Genomic DNA, 25,992 nt, shown 5'->3' on the forward strand with positions numbered 1-25,992 from the left:
ATTTGCCCTTTAAAAGTCAAACAATTTTTTACGTGATATTTTTCCCCCTCTCAAATAAAAAAAATCGTTATTTATTTAATTAGTCAACTGAAAAAATGTGATATTCTTTTATAAATTTAGAAACTTCCATTTGTTAATTGTTTACTTTTAAAATCTTTTACCTTTCAATCTAGCAAATTTTCTAAAAATAAATTCCCCCTTCTCCTTTGTAAGAAAAAAATCCATTATTTTTTAATTTTTCCCCTTCAAGTAAAAAAATTCTTCATTTACAAATTTTTTTTCTACAAGTGAAACAATTTTTACGTGATATTTTTCTCCCTCTCAAATAAAAAAAAATCCTTATTTTTTCGTCTTTTAACCGAAAAATTTGAGATTATTTTGGAAATTTAGAAGCTTAAATTTGGTGACTGTTAACTTTACAAATTTTTCTGATTTCAATTTGAAAAATTGTTTACAGAAGTTTTTAATGTTTATATTTAAAAGTTGTAAAATTATTTAACAACGAAGGATTTGACTAGATTGAAGAATTTTTCACTTTTGCGATCATTAAATGATTTCTAAATTCAAAATCCTTTTTCCATCAAATTTTTCAAATATTAAATTGAAAATATTTGGAATTTTTAATTGACCGCCATCTAGAATTTAACAAAATGTATTTCCCTGTCCAGCAATCATAGCTTTTTTATTAGGATGGTCCACATTCTTTTTGTTTGAATTTTCATACAAAATATTTTTTATTTCAGTTTTTATGAGATGATAATTAATGCAAATTATTAAACATAATTATTTTTAAAAATTTATTATTTTTCACAAGTATCTTCTCTTAGAGTAATGTTAAAAAGTTGTGGGTATTCCTAAAATTTTCAGCTCTTTTTTCAATTTTTAGGTAGGAAAAAATTATAAATATGATAAAATAATATATAAAAGACCTTTAGTCATTACGTTAAGAAAAATTTAATTTTAATATCATCCATAAAGAAAATTTGAAGAATATTAAAAATATCTGTCTTATTACAAAAAATATATTCACAAAGAAGAAAGAGATTGGTCAGAAAATACTTCTTTCTATTATTTATTTATTATTTATTTATAACTAGAAAGCCAAAGCAAAGTTAAAATTTATAAAAATTGCAAGTTTCCAATAATTATCTAAAATAAGATACTTATAGATAATACTAACTTGTTTAAACAATTATGTTTTTTAAATTTCATTAATTATTACCTTACTAAGTAAACAGCAAACTATCTACCATTAATATTAGAGGAAATATTCATAAACAATAATAATTTGTTTATACAATTGTGTTTGTCAAATTTGATCAATTTTCAACTGGTTCTAAGTATAAAGTGGACAAAAAATTGAATATTTATGAAAAAAATGTGTCTTTCTAACATTATTCAAAAATAATACTAAATCGTCTAAATAATTATGTTAGTAAGCTTGCATTAATTATCACCTCATTTTAAATGAAAAGTAGACAAAAAGTTGAATATTTCAGAAAAAAAACTGTAAGCTTTGAGCATTATTGAAAGAGAATATTATTGAAAATAATGATAAATTATTTAAACAATTATTTTTATTAAATTGAATTATTACCTTAATACAAGAAAAGATAGTTTTAAAGCATGAGAATTTGTTTAAACAATTATTTCGAAATTAATTCGAAAAAACGGGGACTTTTTTACTCCATTCTACGAGAAAATTGCTAAAAACAATAATAAATTGTTTAAAACATTTATTTGTTTGTGGTTTATATATTATTTTTTTACAACTTAAAAGCCAAAGGGAAGTTACAAATTTCAGAAAAAACCGCAACTTTTTCTCATTATTCTAAGCGAAGGTAGATACAAACAATAATAAATTGATTAAACAGACAATTTATTAACTTGCATTAATTATTACCCCACTCTCACTAAATCGTGAACAAGAATGTGCAAATTTGCGAAAAACAGCTACTTCCTATCATTATTCTAACCGAATATAGACATAAACAAAAATAAAATGTTTAAACAATTTTTTGTTAAAAACGTATTTTTTCTAATGGGAAATAATGTTAAATTTGTTAAAGCTTGTGGAACCTATACAAATTTTCTTTTTTTTAAACGCATTTTTTTGTGTGGATTCAAACAAATTTTTGATTGAAAATTCGAGAAAAAAAATTTTAAATGCATATTCAGACCACCCTGTTGTCAATAAATAAAAATGTTTCACTCTAAATATTAAATAGTGTCGATTACTCGTCTAATATTTTAAGAATTGAGAAAAAAATGTGCCTTAGCCCGGATTTGAACCGGGAATGCGATAGTGACGCCCGCGGTTCAAATCCCGACTCAGGCACATTTTTTTCTCAATTCTCCAAATATTATACCAGAATCGACACTATTTAATATTAAAAATTAAAAATTAAAGAATAGCATTGTCATTAAAAAAGATATTTAAATAAAAATGTTTTTTTTCCACTCTGGATTGAATATTGAGCCATGAAGGAAAGTCATTAAATTTCGAGGGAATTCGGTGACATGTGACAAAATTGCACTCACTTTCCGGTGATTCACTGGATAATTGGAACGTTTTGTTCTAATTAGGAATTAAATAGTAATTAAGGAGAATGGGAATCACCAGAAAAAATGAGAACCTCTGTCCTAAAAGTAATACCCGTGTAAAATGAAACTTATACTTCGCCCACGGTGGTTTTCTATGCGTTAAAACCCAAGTCTCGACTTGATGTGTTTATACATATTCATACTCGTATGCACTTTTCTTTTTACTCTGCAGTCATTGAACCTCCCTTTTTGCAGGAATAGTAAGATTCTTATTTCCTCTATGATATCAGTGATAAAATGCTATTTTCATATTTAAAACTAAAACATTCACTGAACTTAACATTTGTCATCATTTTCATGTTTTTTTTTCTAATAATTAAATTGATTATCCAAAATATTGTGGGGGGGGACTGCCTACAGTGGATAATCATTAATTAAAAAATACTTATATGTAAAATAATAAATTTAATTTAATTAATAGTTAAGACACTGCAAGTGTTCACAAATTAAATTTATTTTTATTTTATTTGTTCTTTTAATTAATAATTATCCACTGTAGGCAGGTTTCCCCTACTTGAAAAAAATATCACATTTTTCTCGTTTTTTCTACTACTATTTTTCGTTGAGAGTTATTTATTTTCAATTAAAAAGTCTACTGTTATAATTTTTCATTGGAAATTCATCGTTTTTTTTAAAAATGTTATTATTACTTTCAAAATAAATATGTTTTTTTGAAACCTTTTTTTTTTGAAGATTCAACTTTTTTGGTGAAAATCGGTATTTTTAGTTTAAAAATTTAATTATTTTAATGAAAATCTAATAATTTTGTTAATAAGTCATCCTTCTTAATTAAAGATTCAACTAATTTGTTAAAAATTTGTTTCTTCGACTTAAAAATTCCACCATTTGGTTAGAAATAAATTGTTCAATTATTCCAGTTAAATATTTATCACTCTAGTGTAAAATTTAACTATTTGGTAGAAATGTTTGTTCTTTTCGAAAATTCTGATATTTTGTTTAAAACATTGTCTTTTTTAAAAATTTAATTCTTGATTGGAAATTAATTTCCCATTTAAAGATTAATATTTTTGTGTTAAAATTTATTTCTTTGGTTTTAACTGAAAATGGAACTATTCCATTTTTTGTTCAAAATTGATCTTTGTTGGTTTAATATTCAACTATTTGGATCATTTTTTTTTAAATTTATGAATTTTTTTTAAATGGTACTTTTTTATGGAAAAATAAATACTTAATCGAAAATTAATTTTTAATAAATTTTCAACCGAAAAACTTTGGTTGAAAATTTGATTTTTTTTGTGGAAAATTAATTTTTTACCTGAAAATTCAGCTATTTGGTTTGATTTTTTTTTTATTCATGTATATTGTTTAAAAATGGTCTTTTTGATGAAAAGTTAAATTCTTGATTGAAAATTATTATTTTTTTTTTTTTTGGTGAAAATTAATATTTTTTTTTAATTCATCTTTTTGGATGAAAATTGAAGTATTTAGTTAAAAATTCAACAATATGGTGTAAATTTTTTTTACTATTTTTTCGATCGACTTTTTGGCTTGAAATTTCAACAATTTAGTTATAATTTTTTTTCTTAATTAAAAAGTATTTTTTGGTTAAAGATTAAAAATTTTTAGCAGAGAATTCATATTTTCAGTTTGACATTTTAATTATTCGCCTGAAAATTCAACAATTTTGTTAAAGTCATCCTTTTTTTAAATGAAAATTCAACTAATTGGTAGAAACATCGTGTTCTTTACTGGAAATTGCAATAGTTTGGTTGAAATTTTTAGTTTGAAACTTTAATTATTTCATAGAAAATTCAACAATTTGTTTAAAAAGTTATCCCTTTTGGTTGAAAATTTAACTCTTTTGTTACAGATTCTTCTTAGTTTAAAAATTGAATTATTTTCTTAAGAAGTCAATAATTTTGTTAAAAAGTTATTCTTTTTGGTTGATGATGAAAATTGAGTTCTTCTTTAGAATTTAGTTGTCTTCAAAAAAATTCCTATTGTCATGAAAATAATTTTGTTTTCAAAAATTATATTTTCGGATTAAAAGTTAAACTGTTTGGTAGGAAATTCGTCTTTTTTACTTGAAAATTCAACAATTTTATAGAAACTTAAACTATTTGGTGAAAAATAAACTTTTTTGTTAAAAATTCATATTTTCGGGTTGAAAATTGAAATGTTTTGTAGAAAAACAATTTTCATCTTTTTGGCTCGATATTTCAATAATTTAGTGGGCATTTTTTAAATTTATTTATTGAAAAATCATTTTGGGTTGAAAATTCAACATTATTGTTACAAATTCGTATTTTCAGTCAGAAATTTAATTATTTTATTGAAAATTGAACCGGTTGTTTAAAAAGTAATTCTTTTTGATTAAAGATTCATTTACTTTGAAGAATATTCGTCTTTTTGGCTCGAGTTTTTCTAGGCTTCGTATTTCTAGTCCAAAAATTAATTAATTTACATCAATTTGTGAAAAAAGTCATCCCCTCAGGTTGAAGATTTAACAGTTTTATTGAAAATTTGTCTTTTTGAGTTAAAAATTCAATTATTTAATTAAAAATAAACTTTTTAAATGAAAATCCATGTTTTCGGATTGAAAAATCAACTGTTTTGTAGAAAATTCGTATTTTTGGCTTGAAAATTCAACAATTGCCTTTTTTGTTTTTAAAATAAACTTTTTTTATTAAAAATCCATGTTTTTGCTTTGAAAACTTATATCTATGCGTTAAAAATTAAACTATTTTGTAGAAAATTATTTTTTTTTGCTTGAAAATTTATTTATTTTTTAATTTTGTTTAAAAAAATCCATTTCCACTATTTATAAATGCAATTTCTTGGTTCAAAATTAATTTATTCTTTTTTAATTTAACTATTTGGGTGATAATTGAATTATTTTGTTAAAAATTCAACTTCTTGTTAAAAATGTTAATCTTTTTCGTCGAAAAGCAAACTGTTTTTTAAGATTATTTTTTGACGATAAAACATTTATCCTTTTGGATTGAAAATTCATCCTTTTTTGGTTGAAGATAAATCTTTTTTATTCAAAAATTTGAAATATTGAAAACAAATTTTTCTTGGTGGAAAAATGAAGAAAAAAATGGAAAATTTCATTTTTTCAATATTCATTTTTCATTCGCACAGAAATTGCAAATGTTTATATTTTTCAATTAAATTGAATTTAATCTCAGAAGCTTTTGAATACAATTTTTATAATAGTTTGAGGAATATGAATTTGAAGAACGAACGTGAGTCTAAAACTTTAGTAAGCACGGAATCGAGTTAATCCGCTGATAACTAATTTTTTGCGGCTTTATAATATGAGAAAATTGGAGCCTTCTGAGAAATATTGCCAAGCTAAAATTTATCCAATGCACCCAGCACGTTTTTCGACCTACACACAAATTTACGATAGATAGAAATTAATCAATTCTGAGAACAAAAAATAAGTCTATGAAATGGACTAAATGAATTTTGATGCTCAGAAGCATTTTCAAAAGAAAAATTTCAAGTTGAATGCACTCTAATTTCAACTATTTTGAGGAGGAGACTTTGAAGCTATTAATTATTTTTTTAAACGATCAACTCTTATAGAATTTCGAAACGACTGAAAAATACCGAAACAAAATTCCCAACATTGTAAAATGCCCTACATGGAAAATTCCCGGCTAAAAAAATTTCACACTAATTTATAATTACTTAATAATAAAATTTCCCGAATTTAAAAATTTTGAATAATAAAATTTCCGATTAATAAAATTCCCAATTAATAAAATTCTATAATTGTCTAGTTTCCGATTATTAAAATTCCAGAACTTTCAAATTCCCGATTGATAAAATTTCTGAACTGTAAAATTCCCGGATGATAAAATTCCTGACATTTTAAAATATCCTAAATGGAAAATTCCCGATTAACAAAACTCCACAATAATTGTAAGATTCCTGAACAATAAAATTTCCCGAATTTTAAAATTCTCGAATAATGAAATTTCTGATTAATAAAATTTCCTAATAATAAACTTCCAGAATTGTAAAGTTCTCGATTAATAAAATTGTATAATTGTCGAATTCCCGATTAATAAAATTCCAGAACTTTAAAATTCCCGATTGATAAAATTTTTGGATTGTAAAATTCCCGAATGATGAAATTCCGGACATTGTAAAATGTCCTAATTGGAAAATTCCCGATTAATAAAATTCCACAATAATTGTAAGATTCCTGAACGATAAAATTTCCCGAATCTTAAAATGCTCAAATAATAACATTTCCGATTAATAAAATTTCCTAATAATAAACTTCGAGAATTTAAAAATTCCGGATTAATAAAATTCTATAATTGTCAAATTCACGATTAATAAAATTGCAGAACCTCCAAATTCCCGATTGATAAAATTTCGAAATTGTAAAATTCCCGAATGATAAAATTCACGAAATTCTAAAATTCCTGACATTCTAAAATGTACTAAATGGAAAATTCCCGATTAAGAAAACTCCACAATAATTGTAAGATTCCTGAACAATAAAATGTCTCGAATTTTTAAAATCTCGAATAATAAGATTCCAGATTTATAAAATTCCCTAATAATAAATTTCCAAAATTGTAAAATTCCCAATTATTAAAATTGTATAATTGTCAAATTCCCGATTAATAAAATTTCAGAACTTTAAAATTCCGGATTGATAAAATTTTGAATTTAAAATTCCCGAATGATGACATTCCGGACATTGTAAAATGTCCTAATTGGAAAATTCTCGACTAATAAAATTCCACAATAATTTTAAGATTCATAAACAATCAAATTTCCCGAATTTTAAAATTCTCGAATGATAACATTTTCGATAATTAAAATTTCTTAATAATAAACTTCCAGAATTGTATAGTTCTCTATTAATAAAATTCTATAATTGTCTAATTTCCGATTAATAAAATTCCAGAACTTTCAAATTCCCGATTGATAAAATTTCTGAACTGTAAAATTCCCGGATGATAAAATTCCTGACATTTTAAAATATCCTAAATGGAAAATTCCCGATTAACAAAACTCCACAATAATTGTAAGATTCCTGAACAATAAAATTTCCCGAATGTTAAAATTCTCGAATAATAAAATTTCTGATTAATAAAATTTCCTAATAATAAACTTCCAGAATTGTAAAGTTCTCTATTAATAAAATTCTATAATTATCAAATTACTGATTAATAAAATTCCCGATTGATAAAATTTCCGAATTGTAAAATTCCCGAATGATGAAATTCCCGACATTGTAAAATGTCCGAATTGGAAAATTCCCGATTAACAAAACTCCACAATAATTGTAAGATTCCTGAACAATAAAATTTCCCGAATTTTAAAATTCTCGAATAATAAAATTTCTGATCAATAAAATTTCCTAATAATAAACTACCAGAATTGTAAAGTTCTCGATTAATAAAATTCTATAATTGTCAAATTCCCGATTAATAAAATTCCAGAAGTTAAAAATTCCCAATGGATAAAATTTTATAATTGTAAAATTCCTGAATGATAAAATTCCCGATCAATAACATTCCAGAATTTTTAAATTCCTGGATAATAAAATTGACGATTAATAAAATTTCAGAGTTGTGACATTTTCGATTAATAAAACCCCAGATTAAAAAATTCGAAAATGTTCAAATTTTCGAATAATGGAATTCCCAAATAATAAGATTCCCGGATCATAAAATTCTCAAATGATAAAATTTCCGAACAGTTTATAATGTTACCAAACTTGAAACTTCAGAATAAAATTCCCGTATAATAAAATGCGCGAATAATAAAATCCCAGAATTAGAAAATTCTCGAACTGTTTATAATATTACCAAATTTGGAAATCCCAGAATAATAAAATTCCTGACACTAAAATTCCCGAATTAGAAAATCCTTGATTGATAAAATTCCCGAATAATAAAATTCTAAGTGTATAATATTAGCGAATTTGAAAATAAACGTTTCTTATTTCTGAAATTATTGTTTGAATTTAAAATAACAATAATTAAAAAGAAAATGATCTAGAAATATATTTTGTTTAATTACTGTTATTTTTAATTTAAATGATAATTTTAGAAACTTTAAATTTTAAAAATATTTTTTTTTATAAAAATATGTGATTATTGCATTTTTATTAAATAAATAATATTTTAAAAATTGTAATTGTTTAAATTCGAGAATTTTCTACTTCAGATATTATATAATTGGGCAAATTTTATGTCAAAAATTTTGAAATTCGGTAATATTATAAACTGCCGGGAATTTTATAATTTTGGAATTTTATTAATCAGGAATTTTACAGTAGCGGGAATTTTATTTTTCGAGTTTGCCAGTCGCCCCAAAGTTTTGCGAAATTATTATAAATACATTTTTTCAGTTTCCAAGGACTCAATTAATGTTTTTATTAAGAAAGCTTTAAAAAATTATATTACAATATATTCTTAAATATATTAGCACCGCTGATGAATTAAATAATAAAATATTACCAAAAAGATAATTAATTTTTTCTTTAATTTGTCTTTAAAAGTTCATGAATTTGAACAATATTGCAAATTCTTTTTATTTTATATTTTTATACCTAAAATTAATAAATTTGATCATTTTAATTGAAAATATTTTATTTTTAATCATACAGATGCATTTTTAACAAAGAAGATTAATAATTATTATTGTCATGATTATATTATTTTATTTATTGTTATATCATTATTAATTTAAAACAAAGAAAAACATATTTCCAACAAAAATGTTAATTTTCAACTAAAAACGATAAATTTTAAACTTAAAAAATGGACATTTAAACTTACAATTATTAAAGATAATATACAATAACAAAAATAAATTTTTAACAATCTAGATCAACTTTCAAACAAATTTTTAAATTTTTAACGAAACAAGATGACGTTTCTACCGAAAAATATTTGTATTTTAAATAAAAAACAGTTTAATTCAGCCAAAAAAGACGTCTTTAAAAAAAGATAAAATTTTTTTAAAAAGTTCAACCAATTAGTTGAATTTTCTACCAACAAGGTTAATTTACATTTTAAAAAATAAATTTATTGATTTATTTTTTAACCCAAAACGATGCATTTGCAAAAAATAGTTGAATTTTCAACCAAGGATGATAAAATTTCCAAAAAAGTTATTTTTTAATCAATTAGTTGAATCGAACAAGACAAAAACGGGGTTTTAAATGACAATTAGATTTTTAGTTGAAAAATTAAATATTTACCAAATAAATTTCAACCAAAGTAATGCATTTTTAACTAAAATGATGAATATTCAACTGCTATATATGAATTTTAAGCAAAAAAAAAAAGAATCTTTAACTACAATAATTAAACTTTTGAAAAAGACGAATTTCTCACTAAAAGAGACAATTTTTTAAATGAAAAATTGAAATAATCAAAATTTTAGTTAAAGAAATTAATTTTCAACCAAATAAATGATTTTTTTACAGAATTCGTGGAATACTCAACTTTAATAGTTAAATTTTCAATAAAGGAGTTAAAATTTTAAATTAAATATTTAAACTTTCAGTAAAAAGAATTAATTTTCAGCCAGAGATAAATTTTTTAATTAAAATGATGAATCTTCAAACAAAAAAATTAATTTTCAACAAAAGAGAACATTGCAAATAAACTATTGAATTTTTCAAAAAATTTATTAATTTTCAACTAAAAACGATCAACTTTCAAGCAAAAACAAAATAGTTCAATTTTCAGTAAAAGAAATTAATTTACAAAACAAAATTTTCAGCAAAATAGTTCAATTAAGGAACATAAAGCTAATTTTACAAATAAAGAATCATTTTTACTCATTTTTATATTGCAAAAAACACACCCTCCAAAAAATTTCCTGACTTAAAAAAATTCTAATAATTGTAAACTGCACCGTAATGTATCTATTTTTTATCGAGTCAATGGCCGAACTCGAAACCTTTTAAATCAATTTAAATTAGTTGTGAAATTGCTCTTATCTTTCAATTATAAATCATAAAGGCTCAACACGATTCTTGCACTTAACTTAATAAACTACAAATGGTTATTTCTCGGAAATTATTTCTGAACATTTTTTTCGTGGTAATTTTTTAATCTTAAAAATGAAAGACATTTACTTTTTTAACGAGTTTCATATTTTAATGAATTAAAACTCGACTATCGAAAGTTGGGCATTGCAAGAATAGCGTGGCAATAGTGGGGATATCTAATAGGAATCTTTAGAGCAATTGCAAATCTCAGCACAAACGAGAGATGAATAGACAGGCAGAGGGTCCAGTAAGAATAGTGCGGCAATAGTGGGGATATCTAAAAAAGTAATTGGTGGAATAATCGGTACTAAAAGGAGCAATTGCGAATTTCGGCACAAAAAAGAGAGGAATAGACAGAGAGAAGGGGGTAGTAACAATAGCGTGACAATAGTGGGGATCTCTAGCAGGAGAATTAAGAGCAATTAAAAAAGAGCAGCGAATAGACAAAAACAAAATATATATATATATATATATATATAAGAAATAATATAGTGGCAGTAGTGGGGATATCTGAGGGGAGTCTTTGCAGTAATTGCGAATCGCAGCACAAACTATAGGGGAATAGAGAGGAAACGCATTGCAAGAACAGCGTGACAATAGTGGGGATATCTAAGAGAAGTCTTTAGAGCAATAGCGAATCGCGGCAAAAAAGAGCGAGGTATAGAGAGAGAGGCGATAGTAAGAATTGCGTGAAAATAGTAGGGATATCTAAGAAGGAGTATTGAGAGCAATTGCAAAAGAGAGGCGAATAGAGAAAGATAGCTAGATATCTATTAAAGAATTTCGTGGCGGTATTGGGGATATCTAAGAGGAGTCTTTGTAGTAATTTCAAATCGCCACACAATGGGGACGTACGAATAGAGAGAGAACACATAACAAGAACAGAGTGGCAGTAGTGGGGTTATCGAAGAAGAATCTTTAGCTTTGATCGATTTTGCTTTTTAATTTATTCGTTTACAAAAAGAAATTTGACTTCAAAAAAATAATCTAGAAGCTTTAAATTTTTAATGTTTGGACCATTTATATTTAACGGATCTTTAAATTAAAATTTATGAAACTAAAATCGAAGATGTTGATCAAATTTGAGTTTCATACCTTTTCCTCGAAAGCATTTAATTCGTCCAGCAGGTCTTTCTCTAAAATCGTGTGCTTTAAGGAGTCCACATCCCTCTTCAAAATTTCGATTTCTCTCGCATTTTCGACCACCCATTTCACTTTCCAAATTTCCAATTCTTTCGCATTTTCGACCACATATTTTACTTTCCAAACTTCGATTCCAAAACAAATCAGGGCAAGTGCCAGTGCCAAGATGCTCAATAACGTGTGTTTTCTCACTCGCAATCTTTTTTTATTAAATCCTTGTTCCAGATCCGAGTTCGATAAACTTAAATTCTCTCTGGAAAAACTCAGAAATGATCGAGTTTCTTCTCTTCCAGCATCTTTTTGCCCCTTCTGATTCTGCGGTTTCTGCTTCATTCGGCCTACATTTTTTTGCCCATCAGACAAAACAGAAGTCATCTTAGGAAAGCTGCAAGAAATCAAGATCGTCCTCTAATTTACAAATCAATTTAATTTCCCAATCAACTATCAAAAATTAATTTTGACTATATGAATCATTTAATCGTAGGGGAACTTTTCTTCAAAGAAGAGGGATTTTTATAAAGAAAAGGAGCCGTCCGTCCATCCGTCGCATTTCTTTTACTGGGAGGGGAAAAGGGATGAAGTGAGTAGAAATGATGGGAGGAAAAATTTTGAGAAATTAATGGACGGGAAAGTGAGGGGAAATTATTGAAGATGTAGGGCAATTGAGGAGAGGGGGCGTGGGAGAAGTGAGGGCAAATGATAGGAGGGGAAGTGATGAAAATGAGGAGAGAGAAAATAAAGGATGGGGAAGCAGTAGAAGTGGTTGGAATAAGGGAAGCGGAAGTAGGAAAAGCGGTAGAAATCAAGGCAGGGAAAGTAAATGAAGTGGTAGAAATCAAGGAAGAGGAAGTAGGAAAAGTGGGAGAAAATGATAAGAGGAGAAGTAAAGCAAAATAAGTAAGAAGTAGGAAAGTGAGGAAAGGGGAACTAGGAGAACTAAGGATAGGGAAAGTAGGACAAAAAAGGAGAGAGAAAGTGATGAGAAATAACGAAAGGGGAAGTAGAGGAAGTGAGTAAAAATAAGGGGAACGGAAGTGGGAGAATTGGGAGAAATAAGGAGAGGGGAATTAGTAAAAGCGGTGGAAATAAGGGGAAGAGAAGTGGGAGCGAATAAGAAGAGGAGAAATAAACAGAAATGAGGAAGAAGTAGGATCGTCAGGAAAGGGGAACTATTAGAACTAAGGATAGGGAAAGTAGGACAAAAAAGGAGAGAGAAAGTGATGAGAAATAAGGAGAGGGGAAGTAGGAGAAAATTCAACTTTTATGATAGAAAATACTTTTTTTGTTTTACAATTAATGAAGCAAATTAATAATAATTGCAATTTTGACAAACAAAAAAATATATATAAATAATATAATATAAAATCAAAATATGAATTTTCAATAAAAAAGTTAATTATAAACCAAAGAGCAGAATTTTCTAGTAAAATAATTAGAATTTTACCCAAAAAGAGAGATTTTTCTGTCCCGAAAGAAAAATGTTTTACCCAACTCATTGAATATTCAAGCGAAAAAGTCGTTTATTTGAAACTGTTTATTTGAAAATTCAACTGTTTTGCAACAAATTTACTTGTTTAAAATTCATATTTTGGTGTTGAGAAATCAACTGAATTTTTTTTTGATGAAAATTCAACTTTTTTTTTTAATTTGTCTTTTTGATTCAAAAATTCATCTGTTTTAGGAGAAATATCATCTTTCTTGGATTGAAATGCAAATGTTTGGTTGAAAATTAATCTTCTTTTAATTAGTTTTTTTAACGTATCATTTTTAATTGAATATTAACTGCGCGGGTAAGAGTTGTTTTTACTAATCTGTTGACAATTTGTTGAAAATGGGTTGAAAATTTATTTATTTTGTTAAAAATTAATTTTTTGGTTGAAAATTCATATTTTTCGGTTATTCAGTTTTTTCAAAGATTATACTTCTTTTTGTTTCAATTATTTATTTTTTCGATAAAACTTCATATTTATTTGGTTGAAATATAAACTATTACACTTTTTTGGTTAATAGTAAAAACTTTTTTAAAAAATCCTTTTTTTGGTTTATATTCAATCAGTTAATTCAAAAACCCTTTTCTTTTATTAAAACTTTAACTATTTTTTTAAATTTGTTTTAATCGAAAATCGTTTCTAGTCGAAAAATTATCTTTTTTAGTTGCAACTTCATGTATTTTGTTGAAAACAAACTTTTTCGTTAAAAATTTAACCATTGTTTTGAAAATTCGTTTTGGGGGGGGGAGATAATTTTGTTAAATAATATTAAAACCATTCGTTTTTTCGTAAAAAATGTACCTTTTTTAATTCAAAATTAAAAAAAAAATTTTGATGATTCGTAATTATGGTTTTTTTAATTTGACAAGTTATCTTTTCTTAGTTGAAAATTCATGTATTTTGTTGAAATCATTTTTTTCGTAAAATTTAACTATTTTTAAAAATATCGTTTTCTTTTGGATAAAATTGAATTTTTTCAAACTAAAATATAACTAGTCCATTTTTGTTTAAAAATGTACCTTTTTTAGTTGAAAACCGATGTATTTTGATGAAATTTCGTCTTTTTTGGTATAAAATTAATTTACTTGGTTGAAAATTGATCTTTTTGATCGAAAATTTTACTATTTGATTCAAAATAAATTTTTTCATTGAACATTCGTCGTCACAGTTAAAAATTCATTTCTTTGGGAACAAAATTAAACATGCATCCTTTGTATTAGAATATTAATCTTCTTGGTGAAGAATTCATTTTTTTAGTTTACGATTCATTTCTTTGATTAAAAATTGAATTATTTTGTCGAAATTAATTAATTTTCTTAATTGAAATTCATTTTTTTGTTAAATATTCCTAATTTTATTTGAAAAATTATTTCTTTGATTAAAAAATTTAGTTTCTTTGATTTAAAATTTAGCTGTTTGTTAAGAATTCATCTTTTATGGTAGAAGATTCATATTCTTTGTAAAAAAATTATCTTTTTGGTCACAAATTCTAGTATTTAGTTAAAAATTAATTATTTAAATTGAAAATTCACCAATACAATTGAAAATTTATTTATTTGTTAACAGATTGAACTATTTTGCTACATATTCATCTTCTTTGGTTGAATTCAACTGTTTTTTGTTTCAGATTAAAATATTTTTTGGTTGGAAGATCAAATAATAGTTGAAAATTTAACCACTTTGTTGAAAATTCGTTTTTTATGTTTGAAAATTACTTTTTGCAACTTTAAATATTTTGTGTTGAAAACTTATATTTTTTTAGATGAAAATTTATGTATTTTGTTGAAAATTAGTGTTCTTCTAAGTTAAAGAATCCTTATTTTATTTGAAAATTCATTTCTTTGGTTACAAAATTGAACATTCATCCTTTGTAGTAGAATATTAATCTTCTTGGTGAAAAATTCATTTTTTGGTTTACGATTTAAATTCGTTTAATTTTTTAACTAAAAGTCTATTTTTTTATTTTTTAGTATCTTATTAAATATTCATCTTTTTGCAGACAATAATGCATGTATTTTGTTATAAATTCATCTTTTTTGAAGAAAATTAATTTTTTGGGTTGAAAATTAATTTTTTCTAGTTAAAATTTTTTTTTGTTTGTTAAAAATTCGTCTTTTATGGTAGAAAATTAATCTTCTTCGTTGAAAATTCACTTTTTTTGGTTAAATATTCCTCATTTTCGTTGAAAACTCATTTCTTTGGTTAAAAATTTTAATATTTTATGAAAAATGTATGTATTTTTTAATCGTATTTTTTAGTAGACGATTAATCTTTATGTTTGAAAATCTATCATTTTGGTGAAAAATTCAACTATTTGATTCAAAATTATTTTTTACTTTATTAAAGACTTATAATTATAATTAAAAATTAATTTCTTTGATTTAAAATTTAACGGGTTGTTGAAAATTCTTTTTTTGTGGTAGATGATTCATATTGGTGAAAAATTAATCTTTTTGGTAAAAAATTCAATTATTTGGTTCGAAATTTATTTTTAAATTGAAAATTTATCAATACAATTGAAAATTTATGAATAAAATTGAAAATTTATCAATTCAGTAATTTCAGCAATTTCGCATAAAATAAAATGATGTAATTATTATTATAATTCTTGAACAATTATTGGCAGCTTTAAAAAAAGGGAAAATTTTTTTTTTAAAAAGGGTGCAATTTTATCGCAACGTCGCTTTTACGATGCGTTCTCGAATGCTCAACAAAACAAGATTGAAAGTAAATAAAAATCCGAAAAGGAAAACTTTCCCACGTGAAAGATGAGATTTAGATAGCAGATTTTACAATAGCTCAGATAAAGAAATTCGGATAAACTCGGGTTTTCCAGTTTTTTAAACTCATCTTCAAAGTCTTGTCGCAATCGTACTCGAAAAACGTAAACGCCTCTGTAAATACACTTATCTGTTTTTACGGGGTTTTACTCAGTATTCGTCAAAAATCTAGATTTCAAAAACACACTTCTCAAAGACGTTTTTCTTTTGTCCCTTTGTCAAGAATTCAAGAGAATTTGATGACACAGCCACACACCAAAAAATATAAGGTAATGTACTTTTTTTAAGCTCAAAATAGCACCTTATAATTTTTAGTTTCTAGAAATTTTTTGCTAGTTAAGGCTAGTAGAATTAGGCAGGATGTCCGAGAACTTCATTTTAAAAAATCCCCGATTTTTCCTTGACTAATTTTTCATTTTTCTTGGTAATTAATATTCAAATTCCTGCCAGAATCAAAATTTTCAAATTTATTAATTTACTTTAAACAAAAAAATGTACTTTCAATAAAAAAAAGATGAAATTTAAACAAAAAATAATTTTAAAATCAAAAAGACACATTTTCAATAAATAGAGATTTTTCACTCAAGCAAGAAATAAAATTTTATCTATATTATTGAACTTTCAATTGAACTTTCAACCAAAGCGATGAATTTTTAACTAAAAATATAAATCTAGAAAAAATATACATTTGATTTCTTAAAAATGTGATTGGGCCAAATTTTCAAAGAAATAGTTGAATCTTCCGTTAAAAAAGATTCCAGCTGACTTTTCAAGATTAAAATATTGATTTTTTAACAAAAAGTAAGTTTCTAAGAAAAAAATTCAATTTTCAATTCAACAATTTTTTTGAAAAGTCATACTTTTTGGTTGAAAATTCTGCTGTTTTGTTGAAAATACAACTATTTCGTAGCAAATTTATTTTCTGTTTAAATTTTGGTGTTGAAAAATAGACTAAAATCTTTTCTGGATGAAAATTCAACAATCTTTTTAGACATTTTTTTTAGTAAAAAAATTTATTATTATTTAAAATTTATTTTGTATAAAATTTGACTATTCCGTAAAAAATTTACTTTTTGTTTAAAATTTATAATTTGGCTTTGAAAGATGAACTGAAATATTTTCTAGGTGAAATTCATCCGTTTTAGTACAAATTGCATCTTTCCTGGACAAATATGAAACTATTTGGTAAAGAATTCGACTACTTTGGTAAAAATGCAACCTTTTTTTAATTAAAAATTCGTCTTTTTAGATTTTAAATTCAATTATGTTCGTAGAAACTTTTTTCTTGTTTATAAATTCATATTTTGATCATGAAAAGTCAACTGAAATCTTTTTTAACCAAAAATTCATCTATTTTACTGAATATCTCATGTTGTTAAAATGAAAGTGCAACTGAAAATGTAACTTTTTATATTTTTAAGATTGCTCTTTTTTAGTTGAAAATTTTTCTTTTTTGTAAAAAAAATTGTCTTTCTTTGAAATACCATTTTTGTTGGGTAAAAATCCATCAGTTTCGTGGGAAATTTATTTTTTGATGGAAAGTAATTATTTTTTTTTACAAACTCAATTTTTGTTGAGGAAATTCATTTTTAGGCTCGCACATTTAATATTTTAGATAAAATTTTATTTTTTCTATCGTCAAAAATCTTTATTTGTTAAAAATTCGCCTTTTTAATTAAAAAAATTTTTTTTGTATAAATTTTATCTTTTTTGATAAACAGCCATTTTTTATCGTAGAAAAGAATTTTTTTGTTTGAAATATTTTTGTATCATTTTAAATAATATTTTGAAATTAACCGTTTGAAATAAAAAAATATTTTAATTGTTCCTATTAAACTAAAAGAATTTTTTCACTTTCGTGAAACCTTATAAAATTCTTTAAAAATCTTTACAAGTTTTAAATATTTTTGAATCGTTTAAAAATGTCTGAATAACTGTTAAACTTGCTATTTAAAAATTATGTAATATAGTGGAATTGCAAAATTTTGCTTCCAAATCCTTTACAAACTTTTTAGAAATTTTAGGAAATAATGAAAAATGTTTTATGACCTTTTTGTAATTTTCTCTTGTAAATCATTACAAAACAATCATTTCAAATTTTTCCCTGAAAATTTGCTAAACAATTTATTATTGTGTTTAGCAATTTTCTCATAGAATAGAGATAGAGAGCCGCAGTTTTTTTTCTAATTTTTCAACTTTTTTCAATTTTTTACTTATATTAAGGCAATAAACAATAAATTAAATTTAACAAAAATAATTCTTTGGCCAATTTATTATGATTTCAAATAATATTCGCTTTGAATGATGCAATAAAGTTGCAGTTTTTTCTGAAATTTTAAACTTAGTGTACGCTTTCCTCATAGAATTTAATAATAATTAATGGAACAAAGAACATTGTTTAAACAATTATGTTTATGAAATTACATTAATTTATTTTAAAAATTGAAGACATCATAAAAAACCACATCTTTTTAGGATTATTCAACGAAAATAGTATGAGAAATAACAATAAATTGTTTAAACAATCATGCTTGTTAAACTTAAGTACTTATTACCTCATATTAATTGAAAAGTGAACAAAAAGTATACAATTTGGGGAAAAAATTCAAATTTCTAGCTTTAGTCTGAGAGAATATTATTATAAATAATAATAATAGATTGTTTAAACAATTATTTCTGACAAATATTAAATTATTTACAATATTTAATTAAATTTTACAGCATGACTAAACAAGTTTTAAATACAATTTTGTTATTTCAAAATATAATTATTTAATCAAACCAATTTTTAATGCAAAAGGACGCAATTTCATTAAGACAGTTGAATTTTTGACAAAAAAAAAGACTTTTTAACAAAATTGTTAAATTTTTAACAAGTGTCCATTTTCAAAACAAAAAAAAACAGATGAATTGTCAAAATGATAAATCATTTATACCAATTCCTTTTTTAACAAAGTAGTTCAACTTCAGACCAAAAAGACAAATTTTCTACAAAGCAGTTGAATTTTGGACTCGCAAATATTAATTTTTTTTACAAAAAAGACGAATTTATAACTAAATAAATAGAATTTTTAAACAAAAATAATGGATCTTCTACAAAAAAATTATTTTTGTCCAAAGTAAAAAAAATTAAAAAAAAAGATAAATTATTAACAAATTTCTTTTCTAACACTATTAGACAGGTGGATTGAAAATGTTCAAATTTGTTGTGTATAGAAAATACATTTTTTTCAATTTTTTCGGGTAAGGTTTATCGAAGTGAATTGCCATAGACGAAAAAAATTACGAAATGTTTGTTTTGTCGAAATGTAATATTTCAAAAAATGACTAAATATGCACTTTGGTTAATTTGAAACTCAAGTTATAAAAAAATGTTTTTATTTGCTTGCTTCTCATGTTTCAGAATCTGTAAAAAATATTTTAAGAATTTAAAAATATACCCGTTTCCTTATTTTATCAAAATGGCCACGAAAAATTAGAAATAAACGAAAAGCATTTTTTTCAGCATCTTTAGGTACAATTTAACATAATTTCATTTTTCATAATTCTTTGAAATATCATATCTCGAGGAAAAAATATTTGTTTTTTTTTCCTCTAAGATAAAACCTCCAGAAAATTTTTTTTTTAATTTCCTTACACAAAAATTAAGAAATTTCAAATTTTTTAATCGACTTGCCCAATAGCGAGACACTTTTTTAATGAAAACAATTTGTTTCTAAATGCCATGAAGAAACTTTTCAGTACCATTATCAAGTTAATCTAATCATGTTTAGTTTTTTCGGTCCAGCTGACGGACATCCTCTGTTATAAAAATTAAGAGACTTTAGGAAGAGCTAAAAAATAGGCGTTTATAATTTCCGCCGGTATTGTAATTTGTCATTATTAATTAATAAAATACAAATCTTATAAAATAAGGAAAAATCGAAGCAAAAAATGGAAGAATATTCTTCATTGTATTTCAATCATTCCCCAATAAAAAGCCTTTCAATCAGAGGATTAAAAAAAAATAGAAAACGAAACAACAATTCTTTAATTTTTAAAGAACAATTTGGGGAGGAAGACAAATCTTACTAAATTGAGAACACTTCTACAGAATAAAGATTGACGAGATTTTAAAATGAAAAATAAATAAATCGAGGACCGACCCCTTTAAAACCTGTCAGGTAACTTTTTCTCCAACTTCGCGAAGAAGAAGAAGCTTCCGTCATTGTTCTTTTTTGATTGGTCCTTTCTTTAGGGTTTCTCACCTTTCCTCGATTTCTTTTTGGATCTTGGTCCTGAAACTTGGTCCTAAGGACTTCTGCAAGGAGGCAAGAAGTTGGGAGTTTGAATGGTCCTCATCTCCTGGGACTGGAGTCTCGAGATGAATCGAAAGTAATAAAACTGGTCAAGTAAAAGGTGAAAAAATAAAACATGAAAAAATAAAAAATAAAAAAATCGATTTCAATCAAAGAAGAGATAGAAGAACTAACAACACTCTCGGGTCGGAAGATTCGAGTAAACTGGTACGAACTGGTAGGATGAGCCCTAGCACACGTTCGTTGTGTTTGTCAGAGCGGCGCGGCGCCACTATAGCTTCAGTGCAAGACTGAAGAATTGAAGAATTGAAGATAATGATTGATAATGATGCGGGCATTCGGGAACTAGATGAGGCGCGTGCTAGTAATCGTGGGCTCCTGCTAAAGACATAATTGTATGAAAAAATTAAAACAATAGGCCTGATGGATGCTCCCTCCCAAGAATAGGATATATGGGGATATCTTATTTGATACCATTTATCTTCTACGTTGTTCCAGGATGTCCCAGGGATAACCCGACGGATATTCTGCAAGCCGAAAATTGGGATATCCCTAGGACATCCAATATATCTATTAAACGTTTCCGAGATATTAAAATCCTGGGAATTTAATATTCTATCTAGGCTGTCCTGGATATTCCTTGTATAACCCTTAGGATATCGCACAAGGCGGAAATTGACATATACAGGATATCTATTAGACATTTCTAGGATATTCAAATGTTCCAAGAAAGATATATAAGAAATTTAATATTCTACTCAGGACATTTAATATCCCAGGAAGGTCTGATCGATATCCTGGATATCCCGGGAATGATATTCGACTTGGTAAATTTGAATATCCAAGATACGTTACAGAGATATCCTGGAGATGTAATATACTCCTTTTGACAGTGAAATATCCCAGCGAAGTTCCATAGATATCCTGAGTATCATGCGGATATCCCTGGATAACTCGTCGGATATCCTGCAAAGGAATTTTGCATGTGCAGGATATTCAGGATATTTATTAAACGTTTCTGGGATATTCAGATCCTGGATATCCTGGGGATTTAATATCATACTTGGGACGTTGAAATATGCCTTAAAAGTATGATAGACATCGTGGATATCTCTGGGATATCCGTAGGATATCCAAGATATTTGTGAGAAGTTTCTGAGATATTAGAAACTGGATATCCTGGGAAGTTACTATACTACCTGGAACATTCGAATATCCTAAAAAATGTCTCACAGACATCCTCAATATTGTGAGGATTAAATATCCTACTTAGAACATTTTAATATCCCAGAGACGTCCCATCGATAACCTGAGAATTAAATATCATCCTTGAAACAATAAAATATCCCAGAAAAGTTCCATAGATATCCTGGCTATTCTGCAGATATCCCTGGGATAACCCATTGGATATCCTGCAGAAGAATTTTGGACATCCAAGATATTCAGGATATCTATGAAAATTTTCTGGGCTATTCATATCCTGGGTATTCTGGGGGTTTAATATCCTATTGGAGACATTTGAATCTTACAGAAACGTTGAGTATATATCTTAGATGTCCTGGGGAATTAATGTCATACTTGGGGCGTTGAAATATGCCAGAAAAGTATGATATATACCTTGGATATCCTGGGATAACCCGTCGGATATCACAAAAGGCAGAAATTGGGATATCCTTAGGATATCAAAGATATTTGTGAGAAGGTTCTGAGATATTCGAAACTAGATATCCTGGGAAGTTACTATACTACTGGGGACATTAGAATAACCCAAAAAACGTCCCACAGATATCCTGAATATCTTGGGGATTTAATATCCTGCTTAGAACATTTTGATATCACAGAGACGTCCCATGGATATCCTGAGGATTAAATATCCTCCTTGAAACAATGGAATATCCCAGAAAAGCTCTATAGATATCCTGGATATTCTGCAGATATCCGTGGGATAACTCGTCGGATATCCTGCAGAGGAATTTTGTATAGCCAGGATATATATATATGAAACATTTCTGGGATAATCAGATCATGGATATCCTGGAGACTTAATATCCAACTTAATATCAAACGTGTATTTAGGTCATAAGACGATTTCGGCGATAAAGATCACTTCAAGGTCATTTAAGCTTATATGAGGTCTGCTTACCTTTGGGAATACATAGTATCAAAAGTTTTTCGTAAAGACAAAAGTTATTAATTTCAACAAGGCACATGCAGTAGTTACGTTCAACACGACCTTGACAATGACCTTCTAGGTCATTTTTAAATCAATTACTTTTTAATGGAAACGATTTCCCTTTATTTCAATTGCCAGCGACAAAATTAAGCTTTTCACTTTTTTGAAAGTTGACCTTGAAATAACCTTGAAGGTTATCGAGGTCATCCTACTTGAAACATTTGATTATCCCAGAAACGTCCTATGCATATCCTATATATTATGGGGATGTAATATCCTGCTTGTGACATTGGAATATATCAAAAACATCCCATTGATATCCTGGATAACCTGTGGCTAACCCGTCGGGTATCCTGCAAGGAGAATATTGGTATATCCCAAGGATAACTATAGTACGTTCCTGGGATATTTAAATCCTGGATATCCTGAGGATTTAATATCCTATTTGGGAGATTTAAATATCCCAAAAACGTCCAATAATTATCCTAAATATGCTGGTGATTCAATTTATGCTTTGCACATTTTAATACACCAGAAACGTCCTATAAATATTCTGGATATCCTGGCGATTTTATATCTATGTGACGTTGCTGGGATATTGAAATGTCTAAAGTAGGATATATGAAAAATGTAATATTCTACTTAGGACATCTAATGTCCCGACAACGTCCCATAGAAATCCTGGATATTCCTGGGATAACCCGTTGGATATCTCGTAAAGCGGAAATTGGGATTTTTATATAAATTAATATTTAATATAACATTTAATATCCCGGATATTTAAGGGACGTTTCTAGAATATTCAAATCCTGGATATCCTGAGGGTTTGATATCCTATTAGGGATAACCTAGGGATTCAATATCCTGCTTGGGACAATGGAATATCCTAGAAACGTTTTATAGATATCCTGGATATCTTGCGGATATTCCTTGGATAACCCGTCGAATATCCTGCAAGGCGGAAAATGGGATACCCTAGGTATATTTTAGGATATGCAGCATATCCATCGACGTCGAATAGATATACTGAATATCCTGTAGAATTAATATCCTGCTCGGGGCATTGGAAAATACCAGAAAATTTCTATAGATATCCTGAATATCTTGTGGACATCCATAGGATAACCCGTCGGATATCCTGCACGACAGATATTGGGTTATCGCAGGATATCTATGGTATGTTTCTTGGGCATTCAAATCCTGGATATCCTTAGAATTTTTATCCTATTTGAGATATTTAAATATCTCAGAAACGTCGAATAAATATCTTAGATATCCTGGGGATTTAATATCCTACTTGGGACGTTGAAATATCCCAGAAAAGTCTGATAGATATGCTGGATATCTTAGGGATATCCCTGGGATAACACGTAAAATATCCTACAAGGCGGAAATTGGGATATCCGAGGATATTTATGGCACGTTTCTATGATATTAAAATCCTAGTTGTCCTGAGAATTGAATATTCTATTTGAGACATTTAAATATCCCAAAAATCTCGCAAACATATCCTGGATTTCCTGGAGATTTATCTTGGGACATTTGAATATCCTAGAAACGTCTTATAGATATCCTAGATGTCTTAGGGATATCCTTGGGATAATCCTCCAAATATCCTACAAGGCGGAAATTGGGATATCCCATGATATCCAGGATATTTATAAGTCGTTTCTGGGATATTCAAATTCTGGATATTTTGACGATTTAATTTCCCACTTGGGACATTTAAATATCAGAGAAACTTCAAATAGATATACTGGATATCCTGGAGATTTAATATCCCACTTGGAACTTTTTAATATCAGAAACGTCCCAATATGATTTTTATATCATGAAAGATGAATTTGCATACCCAAAAAAATAAAATTTTAAACAAAACCCGTTGCATCTTCAATCCGAAAAGGCGAATTTGATAATAAAAACAAAAGCTCAACGCAAAACATCATCTGGAAAAGTTTAATTTTCAGCTTATAAACAATCAATTTTTAAGAAAACAAAAAAAAAGAATTTCAACCAAACACTCTGAAAAATGTTTGTTTGAATCAAGCAAACAATTGTTTGGCCTTATATCAAATATACAATTTGTTTGATTCAAATTAAATTTGTTTGAGTTAAGCTATAGTATGTTTAATTTAACTAAATTTTATTTGAATCGAGCAAATATTTGTTTAATTCAATAAAATGTTGTTTGATCCTATATAAATGAATTTTCAACAAAAACAAATGGTTCAATTTTCAACTCAAAAATATATTTTTTGACTAAAACATGGAATCGTCAAATTTCCAGTATAAAAATTGTAAGAAAAAACTTTCATCCTGTTAAATTCAACAACAAAAAAGAACAATTTTTTACTAAATAGTTGAATCCTTAAACAAACAGATAGTTTTTCAACAAATAAATGCAGTCGCTACCAAATAGTTCATTTTTCAATTCATAAACTTATAAAGAATTAATTTTCAAGAAAAAATGGAATCGTTTAATTTTCGGTTGAAAAAATTAATTTTTCACCAAAAAAAAATAAACAAACGAGTAGAATTTTCAATCACAGAGATAAATATTTTTAAAATCTTAAGCTAAATAATTTAATTATCAATCAAAAAGATAAATTTTCCACCACAAAGATTAATGTCCTCTACCAAAAAGGAGGAATTTAAAAAAAGTTTAACCATTTTCCACAAAATTGTTGGATTATGAAACTGAGAAGACAAATTGTTTACAAAACACTTGATTTTTCCAACCGAAAATATGATTTTTTAACAAAACAAAAATTTCGTTACGAAATATTTCAATTTTCTTAATTTTTTAAAATTTTAACCACACATTAGAATTTTTAAGCCATATTTTAAAATAAAATGTTTAATCTTCCACAAAAAAATGCATTTAAAAATAAGTAATTTAACTCTAAACCAAGTTGTTGATTTTCCAACCAGAAAGGATAAATTTTCAACCAACAAGATTAGTTTTCTAGCAAAAATGATCTCTAGTTGAAAATTTAACTGTCTTCTAAAAAATTCTTATTTTTTAGCTTGAAAATTTAACTGTTTTGGCTTGAGTTTGAAATTTTGTTTAAAAATTCAAACATTTGGTTAAAAATTCAATTTTCATGATTAAAAAGTCAACTATTTTGTTAAAGTCATCTTTTTTACTCAAAAATTCCAATGTTTTGACAAAAATTCGTTTATTTGGTTAATGTAACTCTTTGGTTAGAATTGTATTTTTTTGTGGAAGATTCAACTATTTTGGTAGAAAATTCAAGGATTTGGTTCCAAATCAATTTCTTTTTAATTCATATTTTCGGGATAAAAATTCAAGTGTCTTGAGAAAAAATTCGACATTTTTTGGTAGAGTCTACTTATCTTTTACTTTACCATTACTTACAATTTTCACGCTTCTAATCTGAGCGACTTCCGTTTCCTTTTTCTTTCACTTTCTTTATACCACCATTTACCTTTTTCACGTGCATTCTTTCATTCTCCCTCATTCGCTCCCCTAGCACCCTCT

At 26.4% G+C, this 25,992-nt stretch overlaps 1 protein-coding gene across 2 annotated transcripts in view; it reads right to left on the reverse strand.

Annotated features, from left to right (window-relative positions):
- The window catches only part of LOC117168176 (protein eiger), a 50,387-nt gene extending 29,865 nt beyond the window's left edge, over positions 1–20,522 (reverse strand). Inside the window, exons 1-2 of one of the 2 annotated variants that reach the window (XM_033353624.1) lie at positions 20,267–20,522; positions 11,702–12,134 (exon numbers count right to left, since the gene is read on the reverse strand). In XM_033353624.1, the coding sequence (XP_033209515.1) occupies positions 11,702–12,124 (423 nt within the window). In that variant the 5' untranslated portion in view covers positions 12,125–12,134; positions 20,267–20,522. The remainder of the gene's footprint in view (positions 1–11,701; positions 12,135–20,266) is intronic. The other variant, XM_033353623.1, reaches the window with a different exon arrangement.
- Positions 20,523–25,992: the final 5,470 nt, after the last annotated feature.

Source organism: Belonocnema kinseyi, chromosome 2, assembly GCF_010883055.1.
Source record: "Belonocnema kinseyi isolate 2016_QV_RU_SX_M_011 chromosome 2, B_treatae_v1, whole genome shotgun sequence".
In the NCBI taxonomy this organism is placed as follows: domain Eukaryota; kingdom Metazoa; phylum Arthropoda; class Insecta; order Hymenoptera; family Cynipidae; genus Belonocnema; species Belonocnema kinseyi.